Source organism: Mastomys coucha, unplaced genomic scaffold, assembly GCF_008632895.1.
Source record: "Mastomys coucha isolate ucsf_1 unplaced genomic scaffold, UCSF_Mcou_1 pScaffold20, whole genome shotgun sequence".
In the NCBI taxonomy this organism is placed as follows: Eukaryota; Metazoa; Chordata; class Mammalia; order Rodentia; family Muridae; genus Mastomys; species Mastomys coucha.
The window spans coordinates 49,646,929-49,667,195 of record NW_022196903.1 but is presented as its reverse complement, the minus strand read 5'-3'; the positions used below and the strand labels follow the sequence as shown (position 1 = coordinate 49,667,195).

Here is a 20,267-nt window from a genome sequence, read left to right as displayed (position 1 = left end):
ACGACAAATGTATGTTCCTGTCAGTGGAGAAGCAAGGTCTGCGGGACCACACCTGGGTGGGTCTGGGCACACTGTGAGGTCTGACAGGTGAGTGCTGAACTCCACTGAACCTGACCAAGGGGGGAGGGCAGTGTTTTCTTCCTGCTTCTGCACTTTGAGGGGTTGGATCTCAGCTGCACAAATTTTCAGGGGATTTGGAGTAAAGGCCCTTCATCAATAAAAAAGGCACATAAAAGCATCTGCGTGTCCCAGTGAAGGACCATGCAGAGCACCTGCGTGTCCTGGTGAAGGACCATGCAGAGGACAGAGGGCATGCAGGAGCCCTTTCTTCCAGCTGCTTGCTTGTCTGTGCCAGGGCCTGGAGATTGGAAACTGTATTCATTTTCACGGTGCCCAGCAGCGGGCTAATCTGGTCAAGGGCGAGGCAAAAATGAAACATTGTCAACATTCCATCCGGTGCTCAGGCCCTTGGGAGCTGTTGAGAAGTGGCCTCCTACACAGGGTCGTGCTTAGAATGAAGGCAGAGTGGAGTAGTGGGCAGAGCTCTGAGACCAGAAAGTCAGTCCTGGCACTTATTAAACTGTGCAATCTTATGAAAATTGCTTAGCTGCTAACTGCCTCCATTTCCTCATCTTGAAAAAGACAGTAGACAGACAGACAGACTGACTGACTGACTGACACTCCCTCACATACACAAACCTACCTAGCCAAAAACTAGTGAGAAAAGGAATGAAGTTAGGATGTAACAATCCCAGCAATGGGCAAGCTGTAGAGATCAAGTGTCCAAGGTCCTTGGCTACAAGGTTAGCTGCAGGCCAGGCTGGGTTACATGAGATCTTGGTTGTTTTTTGTTTGTTTTTTTGTTTGTTTTTTTTTATAAACAGAAACAAAAATGTTTAGTGTGTAATAGGCACATACAGCTAGAGTCTACTTACTTAGCACTGTTTAATTCATGAGAAAAAGGACTGGAAAGTCACTAGGCTATTCTGGAACTATACCATGGAGTCTACACTCATTAGGATCAAAAGGCCATTGTTCTGAAATTTAGTAATTTGAATCAAGTCAAATTACTAAGCTACAAAGTGTTAAAATGTTTTATTGAGGAGTTTTGGAATATTTTGATGCTTCCATCATTGTCCTTTCTCCATGTTTGTGTCCTGGGTGCATTCCAGTCCCTATTAAAGAGCCATGTTAAATGACATCTGACTGAGGTGTGGGTTAAGTTTTCTTGGGAAGCAGGGACAAGGACAAACCCAAACAGAACAGACAACAGAAAAGGGGGGGGTGAACCTTTTTAATATTTTCCCTTCCTGTGGAAGCTTCTGAGGGAATGCAAACTCACAACACCTTTTAGGACTGGAGATGTGTCCTGTGAAACCTGAGACATCCCTGCCTGGAGCTCTGCACCTTGTGCTTGGAGTCCTGGTATCCAGCAGTTTGCAGTCACCCATGCCCACCTGATCCTTCATCTGTCTACCATGCAGACTCTACCTGACCTGACTTAGGTTCTCCTCCAAACCCATTGACAGCGGCAGTGTAGGCATTGTAGCAAATCCCGCAAGCTAACCAACAGCAGAAAGAGTCCTGAGCTGAGTCCGCCCAATATAAGAAGTAATCCAGCTGTTGGTTCAGCTGTCAATCAGCAGGCCCGTTTGATACATAGGTGTGGGAGCTGCAGAGATAGACCAGAAAGACAGGGCAGAAAATAACTGGAGTCAGAGATTAGCAGGCTGCTCTAGAGAATCAAACTTTCCTCTCTTGTGCCCTGGGTGCCAACTGCCTCTCTGCCCCACCCTGACTGGTTGCTCTCCCGGGCTGCACTAGTCAGGAGGGTGTGCCGCTTCAGCATCAGGAAGCCCTTTGTTTATACTGTGCTGACCTCTAGAGGCTTCCAATTAAAAGACATCCCGGAGGACCCACTTCACTTTGGCATCGACATCCACTTTTGTTTCCCTAGAAAAAAAAAATGCTAGGTTCTTTTTACACTTCTTCGACTGCTAATCACAGCCCAGGGTTGTGTGTGTGTGTGTGTGGGTCGGGGAGGGTTGTTTGTTTGTTTTTTTGTGCGGCACTGTTTTCTATTCCAAAAAAGGGGAAAGATGGTTTAGAGATTCAGAGGGGTTTTGTGCCTCTTATGGTATCAGAAGGGAAAGTATCCGCTGGTTCCAGAAGCATTTCAACCCTGCTTCCAAATTACCAGACAGCTAAGCCTGACAAGTGCAGGAATATTTGGTCGACGAATTCAGCAGGACACTGGGCTAGACACCCAGTTCTGGACTCTCCAAATACTGTGGTGTGGGTTGTTTTTCCCTGTGCTGTGAATCCACCCATGTGTGCTCAGCAAGCCCAAGGGATAGTGTCGTACCCACCCCACCTGCCCGACTTCACTATAGAAACAGTGTTTATTCTCTCCCTAAGCAAGGAACCCTGTCCTTCCGTCTTGGCTGTAGTTTGAATCCTGTGATCTACTATAAAGAGGAGGGGTGTGTGGCAAGAGGAAACCTCCAAGCATTTGAGCTGGTATACAGCTGTGGATCTTCACTTGGAAAAGGGATCCTGGGAGAAGCATGACCGTGCAGGTCACCATTGTTGCTTGCTGGGACCTTGTGGCACGCCCTCTTCTACAGCAGGGCTGTACAGGTGTCCCACTGATGCTCCTTCCCCAAGGGAAATCAGAAATGAGGTCACCAGGCTTACTCTTGCCCATGAGAAATCAAAAGGATGGTGGGGGTGGGGGTGGGGAGTAGTGCCACACAAACTGTCAGGGAGGGACCTGTCTAGGCCAGAACTTTCCTGCTAGATGGTTTCAGAGATTAACGGGCGGTGAGAGGAGAGATGAGTAAGGCTGAGATCTGTTCATGCACGTAAAGGAGCCGAACCTGTGTGATCAAGTCATAGAAACGGGAACTTTCTCATGATAAAAATCTGTCTACATATCCCTTCTGGAGCCAGTCTTTGAGCAGACAGCTTTAGAATGTGCACACACAGCCTTCCTCTGGACTTGGAATCTTTGGCCAATACCAAGCCCCCCTCATCCACCCTGCCCCCCCACGCCAATGACATTGAACACACACAACCTCAAGCTGGGGCTGCTAAGCCATTTTCAAGTTTAGAGATCCCTCATCCAAGGCAAGAGACTGGATCTTTAAACAAAGAATGAAACTTGCTGCCAACTTTCAGAGCTCCTTCTGACATGCCCTTGTCTAGTGAATAAAAGCAAGCTGGAGCAAGGTGTTGAGGAAATGTCATCCTGTCATTACTGGACTGGGACAGGATAAAGATTTTTAATTGTGCCACATAGGATTTCTCACTAGGTTTGCAAAAAGGAATTCTCATATATGAAACCACTACTAGTTTAAAAGGAGATGCATGCCCCCAAACATGTGAATTACCAACCTTCAAGCCCACCTTTGATGTAACTGCCCCCTCCCGCCCCAGTGCCCATGGTCCTGGCTCTTCATTTATAAATCACACACAGTGTTCTGTAACCAAAATCTGTGGAACGAGTAAAGAAGACAAATAGCACCAGGACTGGAAGGCTCTTTAATAGCAAGCGTATGGTAATTCCATCCTCGGATGGTGGTCCTTGCTCTCACCGGAGGAGGAGGAAGCCAACGGGACAAGGTGCAGAGAGAACGTACACAGTTCCCTCTGAAGCATCTAACAAAGGACACAGTTTTTGGCAACCCATTTCACAGTCTGTCACTTACAAGAGAGCTCTCTGAAAGAAAATACAAACTCAAAGAAAGCACACACATCGCACAGGAAAAACTCCCGTCTTAAAAAAAAATAATAATAATAACCAGAAACAAACAACAAAAGCCCTTGCTTTTGTCCTTTCCGATTTGCTTCTCTGGAGAAATATCTCACTTGTACACAAATAAGCACTGGACTGAAAGCTGGGTTTGGGTTTGCCCAGCACTGAATATTTATTTTAGTGCCTCTTAGAGAGCAGGCATGTGTATAGAGCATTGGTCTCTGCCAGTTTAGAAGGTCCTTGCTAAACAGAACCTTGAGACACAAAAAGGAACGCCCAGGGAAATATGGTTTACGAAGCACACACTGTCAGCTTTCCCCCGACACCGAACAACTTGAACATGGTCCTAATCAAACTGAACGTTAATTCATGGTCCTAATCAAACTGAACGTTAATTCCTATGTGGCTTGGTACACACTTCTGACTGCTCGGAACTACTCAGCCTTGCAGTGTGGTGAATGGGTTTTCTAACGGGAAATGCTCAAGGTCATTGCCATAGACCCCAGGCTGCCAGTGTCCCGGCAAGTCTTATATCTACCTGCGCTGTATGAAACCTAAAAGACCTCAGCTTCTCAAGTCATGCTAGCTACCATCGAAGCAAAGTAACTCGCCTTGTTTGTATGTAGGAGGAGTGTTTCTCATGTAAAAACATTTAATGCATCTCTAGAGAGGATGCAAGAAGCCATGCATGGAATCTCCCTCGAGGTTTGCTCTAGGCACAAGAGCCTCCACCTGAGTTTCACTGACACTGGAGCACCAGTGGAGGAGAGAGCAGGTATGGCTCATATTCTGTGTCACAGATCCTCTGGAGCCAGCACTCTTGAAGGCAAGCTTCCCTGGCTAGTGGCTGATTTTATTTCTAAGGGAAGGAATTCCATCAGGTATGCAGGACGCTTGCCGCTGTGCCTTTGGCTTGGCAGGGGACATTGTGAAAGTCACAAAGCCATTACTAGCGTCCTCTAAGCACCCAGTTCTCTAGAAATAGCCAGGGACACAAGTCACCCTGTGCCCTAGAAGGTCAGTGTGGACTATATGTTTTGTTTACAACTCAGATGGACCTAACTCCTCACTGCGCCTGTTCACCTCCTCCCAACACACATTAAGTCTTGTCCATCCCTACATTCCTCTTACTATAGAAAACCAGATTTGGTTAAACCGTTTCCCAGCTGGTGAGTTTTAACATGCAATAACTAAAAATTCCAGTCTGGGATCACAACACCCTGGACACACTCTTTGTGCTCGGAGAAACTGAAACAATATTCAGAGACATGCATTGTGCGAGAAAACAGTTTCTGCCTGTACGGAGCAGTGGTGCCACTCCCAGACACAGTTTTTGACTTAAGCGCACTGAAAACCTAGTTCTGACACCGGTGCACAAGGACAATCTCCTCACGTAGTAGACATTTTGTGCTCTGGTCATGGAAACACAGAATGTACGGTGTGCTGCAGGGAGCCTAGGAGTCACAAGTGGACCCTTCTGTCTGGCTGAACCCTCGTGATGCTAGGCACTGCACGGAGCCTCACTACACTCCCTGGCTCTGCTCGTCAATGTCTGAAGCCTGTTTGGCTCAGTGCCATCACCAGGCAGAAGAAAGTAACCTGACAGATATGTGAAAAATGTCTCCATGGGTCCCTCAATGATAGGATCGCCTCTCTAGTGCCATCAGTGGTTAATTCAGATTTCAGCTGGTCACATCTGCCAGCAAGCACTCAGTCTTCCCCTGTATGTGTACTCTCACAGTCTCTTGTCTGCTACCTACCAAGTCTTTACTGTCACTTTCCTGAGTGATAGGACAAGCAAAGTGTTCACCACCATTCTCCTCCAGCTAGTCTTCACACCAATCTCCCCTCTTGGGTTACCTGGCTACCACATCCAAAGCCTTCAGCGTAGGGGAGCAAGGAGCAGCCTCTGCCTGTCATTGGCATCCAGCAGAGACAAACCATCTCCTGGGGCCTCTGCCTATCTACCTCTCAAAGCGACAGAATCTCATCAATTGCCTGGGATAGAGCCCACCCCAGGCTCCATGGATCTGGACATCTGCTGGCCACCATATTCTAAAGTAGCTGTATGACCAGCATCTTAAGGACACCATCTTTGGCAAAATCACAAAATATCTCTTCCCATGTCCTTCCGTGTCCTGGGCTGTTGCTCTTCTAAGCACACACTTCCCATGGCAGCTGCATTAGGACAGTGTTCAAAGCTAGAGAGCATATAATAGTCCTGTTTCATAGAGAAGTCACATGACTTGTCAGTGTCCTGCAGTCAAAGGCAAGTGTCTCTCCTAACTCCCAAAGACCCTTCTCCCAGGCTATGGCTGCCACTAGAATGCCTACCTCTGTAGGCTCGGGAGGGGTCCCACTTGTCTCACTGTGGAAAGGGCAGGCTCAGGTGTGCGCACAGGCCCACACTGGAAGGGACACACAACAGCAGAGGGAAGGCGCTTTGCAAGGACAATGGATTTGTTGATGCCTCTGCGATTTGCCATGGAAATCAAGCACATCCAGGGATGCTCTCTCTTCCTGACCCCTGGGCAGAAGAGGAGAGTTTTTAGCAGCCCGCTGCATCGCTAGGAGGGGTCTTAGCTCAACTTATACAAATAGAGAACATTAATGTGATAACACCGAGTATATCTGGTCAAAGTTTAAATATGTTTTTGATAAAAATTCACCTTATATTAATGTTCAAACACATGTAAATTTAGAGTTGAAGCCTCTGTGTATAAAATTCCAGGTTACCTCAGAATGGAGCAAACTGCTCAGGCATTCTCATTTAGCCATAAAAGTCATATATTTGTGTGACCTATCATATTTAAAAGAAGGTTACCTGCCCTGTACAGTACCTACAAGACAGGGATCTCAGTCTCCCTGCTGTATGCTCACAAGGCTGGACAATGGTCAGGACTCAAAGGCTGGACCTTGAACCCTGGAAGGAACTCAGTCTGACGTTGCTAATGGGCTGCTTCAAGAGAGGTCACTTGTCTTGAAATTAACCATTAATAAGTTTCCCCCAGAAAACAGAACACATAGGTAAAAGAGCATAGATGGAAAAGTGTGTGGCATCACCCAGCAGCTGAATTCTACATCAAGGAGCGTGGGACTCTTCCAACTGCCCCTCGGTTAAATAGAGACTGCCCAGACATGCTGGCCATCCACACAAGCTTCTGTCAGCGCAGGCGGTTGTAGTCTTCATCACCATCTTCTTCTTTTTTAAATTTAAAATACTAGTAACATAACTGGTGTGCGTGTGCATTTGAAACACTCCCAAACTTGATGCACAAGGAATTGAGCATTGTCAAGGAGACACTGGCACCCTAAGTTATGAGAACGTGAGACACTGAAGGGTCTCACAATAGCATCAGAGAACGTCCTGCGAAGTATTTACTGGCTAAACGATGAGAGCAGTTACTCCTGGGAGTTGTCTGGGTGTCCCGATCATTAAAATCATCCTCTTTTAACCAAGCAATCTCGTAATTAAGATTCTTACTTTCATGGCCCTTTAAAATTTCACTGCAAGTACGTTCCCTAGAGTATTTAATTATAATCTTAAATAAATTAACTCACTGGGAGCCCTTCTTGACATTCTCTAAAGAATAAAAGATTAGGAAAGTAAAGGCTTTCATTGTATTAGTATTTTTACCCTAGTTTATTTTCTTGTTAGATTTATCTATGGCTTCAAAGCTTAAGGGGCACTTGCTCAGGCTCTGGCTGTTCTCATGATTTAGTAAGCTGCTGTCTCATCATGAAGAGAAAAGGTAAATGTTTCATACGCAGGTTTATAAACAGCTTAAAGAAAACAATCACGTCTATCTTTCACCCCATCTACACTTTCCACTACTAGAAGTTAAAAGTGGCTTTGGAATCAGCATGTTTTAAAACGATCAAAAAACCAGGAAACATTTACACTGGTCAGTGGCTGGCTGCTATGTGCCCAGGTAACCAATACAACAAAAGGTGAACTCTTCACGGAGCCTCAGCCGCTCCCACCCTCTGCGTTTGCACGTGTGCAGATCTGACTTAGATATTAAAACTCATGCTTTCTAAGGGAAACCTTTCACTTACGGACACTTAACAGATACACAAACAGTGCAGGCTGCGTTTCTCCTCCGTCATGCTTTTCCTCAGCAAGGTCACCTGTGAGGACTCAAAACACATCCTTAATACATTCAGAGTTCTCTACATTCCAGTTAGGAAACATTAATCCTCCAACATAAACTCAAGAGGGAACAGGCAGTCACAACACGGACTCTAACTTCAAAGAGGCAAAAGCTACCAAGACATCTCCATACAGACCCCTGCCAAAGTGGGGCCGAAATTCTGGTCACTTCTGAGCCAAGCTCATCACAGATATTGTGTGGTCATTTAAAAGGTATTTCATTTTCATTCGGATGCCAGGAGCCAGATGTCCTGTTTTGAAGCGCTAATGCAAAAGGGCTACCCCAGGAGCACAGAACTCCATTGGGAGCACAGGACCCCATGGGGTGCACAGGGCTTACTCCCTTTCTGCAAGGTGACCTAGGAGTTTACTGCTGACTGACCCCCATTTGGGGGTGGTCCGCCTCTGGCTCCTCTTCCTCCACATCTGCACTGTACTCTTCGAGTGCGTCGTCATCTGCGTCCGGAAGCCCCAGCAACTACAGAGAAGAAATTGGACAAGAAAAGCAGCAGCTGTAAGCAGACTGAAATCCAAATGCACCACACACCCAAATTCATCTGCTTAACACTGTGAGTGCAACCCTGCACTCAACACCCCCACCATGGCTTTTACAAATTTCACAGGAGACAGAGTCTTCATGGACTGTTGATTTCACTGGCTACCTTGGGGAGGCATAGCTCCACAAACCGTATGGGTGGCAGGTGTGCATGCCATTCCCAGGGTGTTGGTGGATCACACCACAAGCATTGCTGATGTCCCCAAATCCTGGGCTTTTATTTCCTCCCCCCAAACACTTGTGGTTATTGATGATAAGTGGCACATAGACAAAGATGCAAATAAACTAGGATGTACAGTCGCAAAGGGTTAAATTTTATGGCATGTTAGAAGATAACATCATACATAGAAAAACTGAATTTCTAAATTATTTAATGATATAAGATGAATATTAAAATATAAAAAATTGTCAATTATAATATAGATTGTCTTAAAATTCATATGGATGCAGAGAAAAAAGATTGCAATTAAATATATTCAAATACTGAGTTTTCTTTTAAAATTTTACACTTGGCTTGTATGTTGGTATGCATGTCACAGCATGTATGTGGTCACAGGATGATGCACAGGAAATGGTTTTCTCATTTCATCATGTGATGCCCAGAGACGGAACTCGGGTCATCAGACTTTGGCAGCAGGGGCTACAACTCACTGAGCCATCTCATTGGCCCTTTATATTTTTGCAAACATTTAGTGTGTGTGTGTGTGTGTGTGTGTGTGTGTGTGTGTGTGTAATATAAAGTATTTCTATAAAACTGGGACTGTGAACAACTTCTTTCCATTTCATCTTTAACTTTTTTCACATTTATTTTATATGTATGAATAAGTATTTTATGTATATGTATATGTATATGAATGTTCTGCTAGTATGTATGTGCACTATGTGCATGCACAGTGCCCACAGAGGTCAGAAGAAGGCATCGGATTCCCTGACGTTGGAGTTAAGGACGTTGGTGAGCCATCATGTGAGTTCTGGGGATCAAACCTAGGACCCTTGAAACCATTTGTCCTTTTCATCTATGTCCCACAAGCGTTCTATGATGTTCTATGACTATGATTAGGGAAACACAACAAATTCAAGATGAATATATTTCAATTTTGTATACATGTGCATGTCTGTGTTTTTGGTATGCTCACATGAATACTGGTGCCCTTGGCAATTAGAGGTGTAGGGTCTTGTTGAGCTAGCATTGCATGCAGTTGTAAGCTGCCCAGTGTGAGTGCTGGGAATCCAACTCGGGTCCTCTAGAAGAACAAGCACCCTTAACTGATAAGACATCTCTCCAGCCCCATGACAACAGTTTTTAATGACTTTGTTTTTTCATTAGATACTGAATAGTACTAATCACTCACAATCAATATGAACCAAAACTTGTGTGCTGGCAGAACACCATGGCCTTCATTGCTCCTGGGCTTCTGTGTGGGATGACGAGTCAAGAGTGACCAAGAGACATTTCACCCCAGATTTGTCACTTTAAGGCCACTTTAACTAAATGGTCCCAGTGACCTAAACATTGACTGCATTATGACATTGAAAGTAGGCCTGTTCACTCCTCATGTGGCTTCTCTATTGTCTGCTACCCTCCTCCATTCTCCCTGTGGCTCAAATGGGGGAACAGTAAGCCAGATGTCCCACCTAAGACAATGCCTAGACTCCTAAGTTCTAGACCTCTCGGTCTCAGACCCCCAGGAAAGCATGCAAGGCAAAACCATCCATGAGGCATTACTGGTCACAAGTCAAGATGGCCACAGTCAGCTGCAGATGCATGCTGTCTCTGTAGAGCTCATGGCGGCCAACAGCTCAGAAAGTTACTGCTCACTTGGGAAAGCCCTGGTACACCAATCTCACATGTCTTCAGAAGAAAAGAGAAGCCCTCTTGTCTCACTACCTACTGTCTCCTTCTTACATTCTAATGAAATACAACATAAAATTTGCTTCCTGAGAGAGAAGACAGCTAGTCACAATGAAAGTAGCCAGTAGTTAGGCTGGTGGTCAGCTTTTATTTGAAGAGCTGCTGACACCAGCTCTCACAGTTGAGCGAGACAGTGTCTGACAAAGCGGGGAATGCTGTCGCAGCATCAGGAGCTTCCACATCATCTGAGCAGCAGAAGAGGAGACACAAGACCACTCTGTAGAGTGGAATGCCACTAACTGCAGAATAGCCAATGCATTCATCCAATGCAATCTGAGGTAGCAACTGGCCACTTGGAATGCTGGGTTCTGAAAGGATTCTGAGGCTCAATGAGAAACTGCAGTTTAGTTAGCTATGACATTCATAGGTAAGAATGGTACAGCCAAGGTATGTTTGCAAATACATGTATCTATAATGATTCTTCCTCATGGGACACTTGGGTTACTCAACCCCAACCCAAGCCATAAGAAGCTCTCTATCCCGTCTCACGGATTCAGCACACCTTGCTGAAGTAGATCAACTGGCTAATTGGCTAACCACACCTCTCCCCCTGCCTGCTTCCTACCTTACTCTTCCACGTGACTTCATACACATAGTTCTAGCTCTACAGTGCCAACCTCAAGGAAGGCCCTTCCCTGGGGCAGGAAGCACACACACTCTGTGGAGCTGATCAGCCCTGGCATTTCCAGAGTGGGGAAGAGAAGACGCCGTTTACAGTGTTCTGGATTTCTAAGGCTCCTTCATACAGGTTCTACAAACATATCAAGAGAGGCAGGCTTTAATCCCAGCACTTGGGAGGCAGAGGCAGGCGGATTTCTGAGTTTGAGGCCAGCCTGGTCTACAGAGTGAGTTCCAGGACAGCCAGGAGTATACAGAGAAACCCTGTCTCAGAAAAAAAAAAAAAAAAAGGCTGGAAGATGTCACTTGACCTTCAGTCTGGAAGCCTTTGACTTTGGTATGCACACTTTTGTGTACGGCAGGAACTAGGATCTCAGCTGGCGCTCAGAGAAACTCAAGCTCAAAGGGAAAAAGCAAATGTTCACAGTCTGCCCACTGTCCAGCCTGACAGACAGGCATCTGGTTGGGCTAACTAGCCTCTTGATCTAAGGCACTGTGGGTTCAGTCATCCGAGGAGTTCCCACGGTGCAACTAGCTTGACTCTGGCCTCCTTCTGCCTCTTTGCTGTGTGCTGGTTTGGGGAGATACCAGCTGTGAGTGAGCCGGTATCTCCCCACAGGAGGAGACCTCCCTGCTAGCCTCTGCGTTTCATCCCTGGACTTGCACGTAGCACCCAAAGGAGGCAAACAAGTTTGCTATACCTTAGATTGCATGAAAACTGTGCTATCAACTTAGTATGTGCCTAGTGCTATCTCAAGCAGCATTACATATGGTTCTCAAGGCTTGGAGATGATGAGAGACTATCCAGAGCCACTGAGGCAGAGCCGGGACTCAAGCTCTGGTGACTTGATTGCAGTCTTCCCACGTCTACCCACCAGGTAGGCTGCTGAAGGTATGCTTGTCAATGCTGAGCCTGGCACCCGGAAGTTGCCATGCTCTCTACTGAACAATGTGTTTTCGAAATACATCCCTAGTAGGAATTGTATACAACGAATGTTTACATTATGGCCCACCTGTTAACACATGCAGCCTGGCAAACTACCAGAGCTAGAGCCCAGAGTTCCCAGAGCATCATACAGATATGTAGCAATCCAGCATGGCTGCCAATGTTCCATACCATGGGTGGTGGAGGATCCAAACCAGAGGTGAGATGACAAACAGCCTGGTAAGGAGTTGGAGCCCTTATTGTGTCTGTGCCCACATGTTCTTATGTGAAAACGGGAACAGCAAAACCACTGTTGATATGTCTAAAAGATTCTTAACATGCTGGGCAGAGGTGGCACACCCTTTAATTCTAGCACTTGGGAGGCAGAGTCAGGCAGATTTCTGAGTTCGAGGCCAGGCCTGGTCTACAGAGTGAGTTCTAGGACAGCCAGGGCTAAACAGAGAAACCCTGTCTTGAAAAACCAAAAACCAAACCAAAACAACAACAAAAAAACCACGTTTCTGCTCAACAAACACACTAGCCTTCCAGGCCTGGCTGCCCACAAAGCTCCCTTGGAACACAATCACATAAACGGCTAGGCCCACCAGGCTATGTGGGCCTCCACTGGAAAGGAAGAGCTGCCACCATTTGAGAATTAAAGTTCTCTAGGCCCTAGTTCCTGTGGGACTAATTTCAGGTCCGGTGGACAGAGGTGCAAATTACTCGAGGCTGTGGCTGGCATGTGGCCCCTTGAAGGGGTGCACATCAGCCACCATGGGCTGGTGTCTTTATGCTGGGAGTGGAGGTGTGGCCTCTAGAGTCTAGAGCACCCAGGATCTGCTAGAACATTGGTGAATATAGTATGCATGTCCTTGCAGCTTTTGGCTTCCCTGCATGCTTCTTCCGAGGGAGAAGCATCGCCTCTCACACTTGACCATGTCTTGGACTCACCGAGAACATTACCTACAAGGCAGATTCTGGCTCACTGAGCCTGAGGGAGAAGCCTCTGAGGGGGCCCAGAAGCCCCACGCTGGGCATCAAGACTAGTTAAAGTATGGGGGGGGGGCTGAAACTGTCTGTCCTAAAACTCATGATGGGTTTCAACCAGTCTTCTCTATATTAGGAGGGAGAAGGAGAGACAAGTGGAGGTAGGGGTGGAGTGGGAAAGAGTGGCAGAAGCGCTGTGGTGGTAGCATTGGCACCGGCCTTCCTAAAAATGATGAGGTTTTGTTTTTGTTTGTTTACTTTGTTTTTTTTTTTTTTCTTTTGGTTTTCTTGAGACACATTTTCTCCGTTTAGTCCTGGGTGTCCTGAAATTTGTTCTGTAGACCAAGTCGGCCTCAGTGTCAGAGATCTGCCTTCTTCTGCCTCCTGATGGCTGGCATTCACCACCACTTGGCTAAAAATGACAAGGTTCGAGTGTTCATAACATGAGCAGAAAACAAAAAGATATGGGAAGGTTAAATTTTCAATTTTTAATGTCATTCATGCAAATCTACATGAGCAAGAAAAACTATTTTCTTCTTGGGCTTTCTGTCGCACTTGGGCAGCTTGGCAGGGTGGAATCTTTCATTTCTTCAAGGCTACCGACCAGATGGCAGGGACAGAAGCAAGGATTACACTGTTCTCGGCCTTCCCAGTGTCCTCCTTGCCTGCCCAGCCGCTGGAGGCAGCCTTAAAACCCTGGTGCACAGATACAGGAGTGTGTTTTTCTGGTAGGAATCCCTTTGTACAGTGTCACACAGCATCCTCAGAGATAAGACTGGCTCACTCAGAGGAAGAAGCCACGGGAGCCACAGGAACTAAAGCCAACCTGGACCTTCACGGTAACATTAGCCAAAAGTAGCATTCGACATTGCATTGCCACAGGCACAGGTACAATACCCAACCTCCATGAAGGAGAGAGGGGAGAGAGGTTCCTCCCTGAGAGAGCAGCACTCTGAACCAACACAGGCTCTGCCTTTACCCTGGCTTCCCCCTGCTCTGTGGCCGGTGCTCCTCCTCCTCAGCTCCCAGGCGGCAAAAGCCAAATATGCTGTGCTGTCCTTTCCCCTCCAGAACGGGGCTCTGGCAATAGACAATTAGAACACTTTTGTGGAAAATCTGATGAAGTAGGAGAAAAACAGAAGGAGGAAGGACGGCTCAAAGGGGGGAGGGAAGAGTGACGTTTTCTTCAAAGATCCAATCAGATCTCAGAGTGTGTGGCATGAAGCTCTGTGATATTGATTATTTCGGTGTAGGAAGTGCAGGCAAGACAAAGGGAATGCAATTCGCAGACACAGCTCCATCTAGGTGGCACGGCCTTGAGGTGACACTGCTCTTCAGGCTGCGGCTGCCACGGGGCCCAGCTTTAGCAAGGTCAAACAAACAGGGATGACGAGGTCCCTTGGGGCCCCCGAAGGCTACAGACGGATATGTCCTTATCTCTGTGGAGAGACTGCACAAGGCAGGTGACTGGCTGATGACCTTGTGGAAACAATCGTGACTGGAAGGGGGCACCCTGGCATTTTAAAGTCCCACATCTGACTCCCAGAATGCAGCTGTCTTAAGGCACAGGCGAATGCATTTGTCTTGGGGATGCCTCTCTGACACCCAGGGGAACACGGCACTGGTTTCCTGGCTCATAATCTTCCTCACTGGACAAGGCCTTCTCTCAACCAGGACAGCAGCAGCCAAACCCCGCCTGTGCCTTCTTTCAAAGCTCCACACAGAGGTGACAGCAGCAGGAAGAAGAGGGGTACAAGGCTCCCCACTGCCTTCTTGGTCTTGCAAAACTGAGTTCAAACAGCACCAGACCCTAGCTTATCTTCCGACAAGCCCTCCCAGCTTCATCTTCTACTGTGGCGCTTCCTTCACCACACTGCCGAGAAACTCAGGTTTCACCTCTTCCTCGTTTCCTTAGACTCTACTTCAACCCGACAGCGAGGCAAGCTGGGTCTGCTTTCCAGACATCTCCAGCATCCGAGTCTCTTGTTCCACTTTTGCTATTTTTAAGCTGGCCTCACATCTGCTTGGAAGATGGCACTGCTTTCTGTTCTGGTCCTACGCTTCCTGCTGACAGCCAATCTGAGCACTTTAGTCTGCAAGAGGGCACCTCTGAAGAAAGGACATCATCAGGCCCCACCCCCAACCCTGCTCTATTTCTTCAGGCTCTCCACGGCTGGCAAACACAAGTCCTCCCACAGCTATGAGACCCCGTGTCTTCCTAAACGCCTCTTTCACTGTGCCCAGGTTCCCAACTCCAAACCCTGTAGCTCTATGGATACAGGGACACAAGCTATCAGGGACACAGGCAGTCTCCTGACCCTAGGCTTTCAGAGTTGTCTTTGTGCCTGACACCCCTCCTCCTAGCTCTCCCCATGGTCGCTATTGACTCTGAAATATCCTTCTCATTGAAGACTCCCGGGCAAAAACCACCGAAGTCCCACTTCTCATAAAGGTGGACTGAATGATTAGGACCAAGCTTTCCCCTGAGAACAGCTAAAGTCTTTTCAAGCATTAGACATGGAAATGGCCTCTTGAGTACAGTGAGGACTTGGAAGACAGAGAGGTCAGGCTAACCTGAATGGGAAAGCAAGAGAGTATACTGTACATAAGGTCAAAGCCCAGGGTCCTCTAAGGGAACAACTACAGCAGGGTCCCCCACTTTACCTGGGAAGTCCTCCAAAGGTCCACATTCCTGGGACAATAAGCTAAAAGAGCTAAGGTCTGAAGCCTGTTTTTGATGGTTCATCTGTTTGCTTTGTTTTTATTTATTTTGTTTTTGTTTTTGTTTTAATCACTTAGTGTGCCCAGGAACTACAAATCAAGCAGTGAAGGCCACCCCAGGCTGACATGGCTCTCAGGTCCTAGAAGGGTCAACAAAAGTCCTGTGAAAGGTAATATGATCTTGGGTCCCCATTTATTCCTGTCCGTGAACTTGCAAACACGCTAACCTGCATTTAGACAACACCACACATGCACACATGCGCGCACGCGCGCGCGCGCGCACGCACACACACACACACACACACACACACACACACACACACACACACACACACACACACGAGGGATACCAGAAGTCTGAGCCAGGAAACACAAAAGATGCCAAACAGACTTACTAACCTTGAAATGTCAGAATGTCAGACAGGCTGTTATGCAACCTCCCTGTGTTCAGAAGACTATAAAGCAAGCTTGAAATCTTTAGTAGAGGAGATTGAAAAGAGTTTGAGAAATACACAGAAATTCCACAGCACACCACTGAATACATGTAATATAACCATAGTGGGCAAAGAAGCAAGCTAGAGCAGGGACATGTTGTGATGCTGGGGGTGATGTTGGAAGAGAGAGAGAAGTATACAAAAAATAATAATAATCATCATCAACCTAGGAGCCAGTATTCACTGGACATGTTCATCAGCTAGCATGAAGGCAGACCACCAGCTTGGCACAGAAATACACTGAAATCCTGAGAAGGGAGGCAAGCTTTAGGCAAGTGTTTCTGAGAACCGAGATAAGAAGGGACTAAAGATCCAAAGGCACCCTTCCCCACAGGCACAACCTTGGACACCTTTTATCTAGCTCTCCAGCCACGCCTGTGATGCAAACACCACTATGATAAAAAGCAAAAGTAAAAGCAAACCAAAACAAACAGACAAAACCCATGCCTTCCTGGGTGAGAACTAGAGTACCTCATCGTCCTGTAAAGGCTCTCTGCTTCCACCCTGTCAGTACTTCTAACCTAAGGCTGGAAATAACCCTTGGCCGTGCACCAAACGGCCCGCAGTGCATCCCGCTTTCTGCCTCCCCACAGTGGTTGCTGTCTTCGAGCCACAGTGCGGACAAGCAGACGGGAGAACAATCCTGGCAACAATCTGCCCACTTTCCCACCCATCCCCGATGTCAGTGTGTGGTTACGGAGGGGTACAGGGTGGCTTCAGAAGCCGTGCAGCACCTACAGGTCTGAAGGACTTGAAGACTTTTTCTAAGACTTCATGGAGCGTCTTCTTGCCACAGGAAGAGATGTAATCTTGGGCCAGCTGCAAGAAGGGCAGGCAGTCCTCGCTCTCGCTCCACACGTGCTGCGGCCCATGAGGGCAAGGATGAGACAAAGAACACAGTTCATTACCCTAGGGTTTTAGAGAGTCCCTCACTGGAAGTCAGCTTCCATTACAGAGTGAAATCTACCCCCTTGGTCTTCATTTGTTTGCATGGCAAGGGATGATGTCAAAGCCACAGAATTCCCCCAAGCTTTTTGCTCCCAGTCTCACCTGTGAGGCCAACAGGTATTGCCCCACCAACCCTCTCAGCAGGCGCCTGTGGGCGACTTTAAAAGGGGGGGTGGGTGGGGACCAGAGCCACTGCCTTCAAATTCCTTAACTTTGCCTCCAACTACAGCTTAAGAATTAATTAACTAGTTTGTAATCATGAACTTGGGACAGGGTGTTCCCTCAGCAGATTGGCCCTTGAGTAGGGATGTTGGTAAATGTCTTCAGACTGAAATGAATTTAGGAGGCTATGCAAAGTCCGCACTGAGTCACTTAGGAAGCCTGGTCTTGCTCAGGGTCCTCACTCCCACTCAGCACATTAGGAGGGCATCCTACCCAGGCATCATAACCACCCTAGCACATATGGACAACACTCTGCATTCAGGTTTGCTCTTGTTGCTGGGGCTGGGGAACATTTATCGATGGGAGGAAACCCATGTTAAGACATCTTTCAAATTATGGGCAAAGATCTAGAATAAGCTAGAGAAACAGACTGTTGAGGTCTGGATGAAGAAGCCCTAGTTCTGCAGAACCAATGAGCCAGGAACACGGGGCACCCCCACAGGTACCATGGGCACCCCCACAGGTACCATGAATCTGTCTCAAGAGTTCCAACTGAAAGGGCAGTGCTGTGGCCTGGGAAAAGGGAGGTGTTTGGCAGACGGAAGGAGACACAGAGGCTAGGCAGCAGGAGTCAAGACCTAGTTAGAAAATGGCCCAAGAGGTCTGTGTGGCTCCCCCTGCCTGCTTCTATTCATGTGCATGAGCAGGGCATCACCCTACAAAGTTCAGTTGGCCACCCAATGAGCACATCTCACCACCTTGCTTCTCACTGCGGGATGTCTAAGAAGGGCTGTGTAGACTCCCCACACAGCTGGGATCTAAGTGAGGATAAGCAGGTACATGTGTCATCTCCATATTCTGATTATCCGTGTCACAGTCTTAATGGTGGCTTTCCGACCCAATTCATTGTCTTGCCTATTCTCAGTCGACAGAGATGCAGCCAGACCATTACTATGCTTGGCTAATAAGGTTGCACAGTGCTTGCTTCCACAGCACATCTGTAACGTTGCAGATTCTTTCCGATTTGAATCCAAGGTAGAAGTGGGGTGACCACCTAGCAGCACTTACGTGCTGCCTGCCTTCCCTGAGCACCGTGTGAGTACAGAATGAAAAGCTAGAGGTGTGTTCTAGTGCAGTGTGCGCAGTGCTGGCTGACAGCCTGGTCCTGGTCTGGAAGTAGTGGGCACTTTCAGTTTTTGTCCCTTTTTGCATCTGCAGCAAGAGAGGGTGACAAGCTGGGCTTCCCACCTGCCACAGACAGGACTCACAGGATGAATAAACCTGTTACCCAGGGTGACTTTGCTATGATTGCTCTCCTAGGCCACTTGGGTTGAAATCAATTCATAAATAGGTGAATCTAAAATAAATACAAAACAAAACCTGATAGACTTTTTTAAAAAGTGCATTTGGACTTTAAATTACAAAGTAAGCAGACGCACCTCATTTAGGCCATGGCAGAATGGCAGTATGCCTGATTCCTGGCATCAGTTAGGAGTTTCTAAACTTCTTTAGCCTCAGGAAGACATTCTTCATCCGAATCTCCTGACCCCACTTCTGGAGCTATTTATTGGTGTATGTTGGAGAATTTAGACTTGATCCCCAGGAAAAGATCTTCTACCTAAAAGAGCTTTCATCTGGTCTAGCTATACCCAGAGTCCCAGCCTTGTTGGTTTTATAGACTTAAATGTATGTATGTATGTATGTGTGTATGTATATACATATATATATATGGATCTGTGAAGATGGCCAAGAGGTTAAGAACACTTGCTCCTGGAGAGGAGCTGGTATGATCCCCAGCACCTACATTATAGTGCACGACTGTCTATAACTCTGGTTCCAGGGTAGCCAGCACCTCTGTGGGCACTGGACACACATGCAGTACACAGATAGATATGCAGGCAAAAGACTCATACATGCAAAGTAAGAAATAAATCAGAAAAAAATGGAAAAAAAAAAACAACCTTAACTTGAATCACATCTGCAAGGTACCATGAAGAGATATGGGGCTTGGATCAGACAGACCCAAGAGGACATGACAACTTGAAAACACACCATTTACAGACTGCTAATCATCTTATTTCTACTGCCTTTACAAACACAAAGTATTTAACTTTATTTAAACTACTTCTTTCCAAAACTAAAGGCATCTAGCAGTGTTAGAACACAAGACAGGATGAGCTCAGAGGTAAGCCTAAAGTATGTGTGTTGACAAAAGAAAAATGATAAAGGAAAGAAAGATAAAACCAGGTTGGAGAAGACAGCAAGCAGCCAGGTGAGACAGCAGAGCCTCTGATCAGGGTCTGAAGTTAACTCCATACAAAGACAAACTGGGTGGCTGAAGTCCTAGAGATCTGGGCCATAAGTTACAGCCACTGTAACTGCAGCTAGGGAAATACTCTAAGCACATATAACCAAACACCCACATTAGCCAGGAAACAACTACAGTAGGAACCGGAGAAACTAGCTGCAGCCACAGGAATAGCTTAGCGGGGAGTGTCAGACTGAAGAGTACTGGCTGCCTTGGCTACGGAGGGTGCTTGGAGCCGGGCTGAGTTCAGGCCTCCTGTGATAGCAGGAGATGCCCAGGAGTAGGAAGGGCCGCGGAGCTGGGGTTCTGAACTCTGGACTGTCACCTGGAAGCTTATTACAATGCAGACTTCCAGACCTGCCTCCTGGAGTTTCTGAATGGAGGTGGGCAACATTTCAAATTATCACGGAGAACTCAAGCAGTTCCACTACTGACCACAGCCACGAGCTGTAGTGGCTTGGCCTTTGCTGTCCCCACCCCAAGTGACCTGCCACTCCTACAGCAAAGGCCCCATGGGAGCACTGTGAGTATAGGCCTTCTGTACCTCTTTCTGTTACATCAGGCCTGAGCTCATCCAGCTAAGACAGCCCAAGCAAGTCACGGGCAGGGAGTGTGCTCCATTTTCTATATAGAGATGACAAGATCTGGTCATCAAAACGTGACATTAGATCACTAAGCTAACTTAGTCCCACTGAGTTCTTCTTCTCCTGTCCTGGGGGGGGGGGG

General features: G+C 47.1%; 1 protein-coding gene across 1 annotated transcript in view; it reads right to left on the bottom strand.

Annotated features, from left to right (window-relative positions):
• Positions 1 to 3,525: 3,525 nt before the first annotated feature.
• Mturn (maturin, neural progenitor differentiation regulator homolog) overlaps positions 3,526 to 20,267 on the bottom strand; it is a 21,529-nt gene continuing 4,787 nt past the window's right edge. The window contains exons 2-4 of the mRNA XM_031381971.1: positions 16,862 to 16,984; positions 8,293 to 8,388; positions 3,526 to 7,888 (exon numbers count right to left, since the gene is read on the bottom strand). Coding sequence (XP_031237831.1) covers positions 7,823 to 7,888; positions 8,293 to 8,388; positions 16,862 to 16,984 — 285 coding nt within the window. The 3' untranslated portion in view covers positions 3,526 to 7,822. The remainder of the gene's footprint in view (positions 7,889 to 8,292; positions 8,389 to 16,861; positions 16,985 to 20,267) is intronic.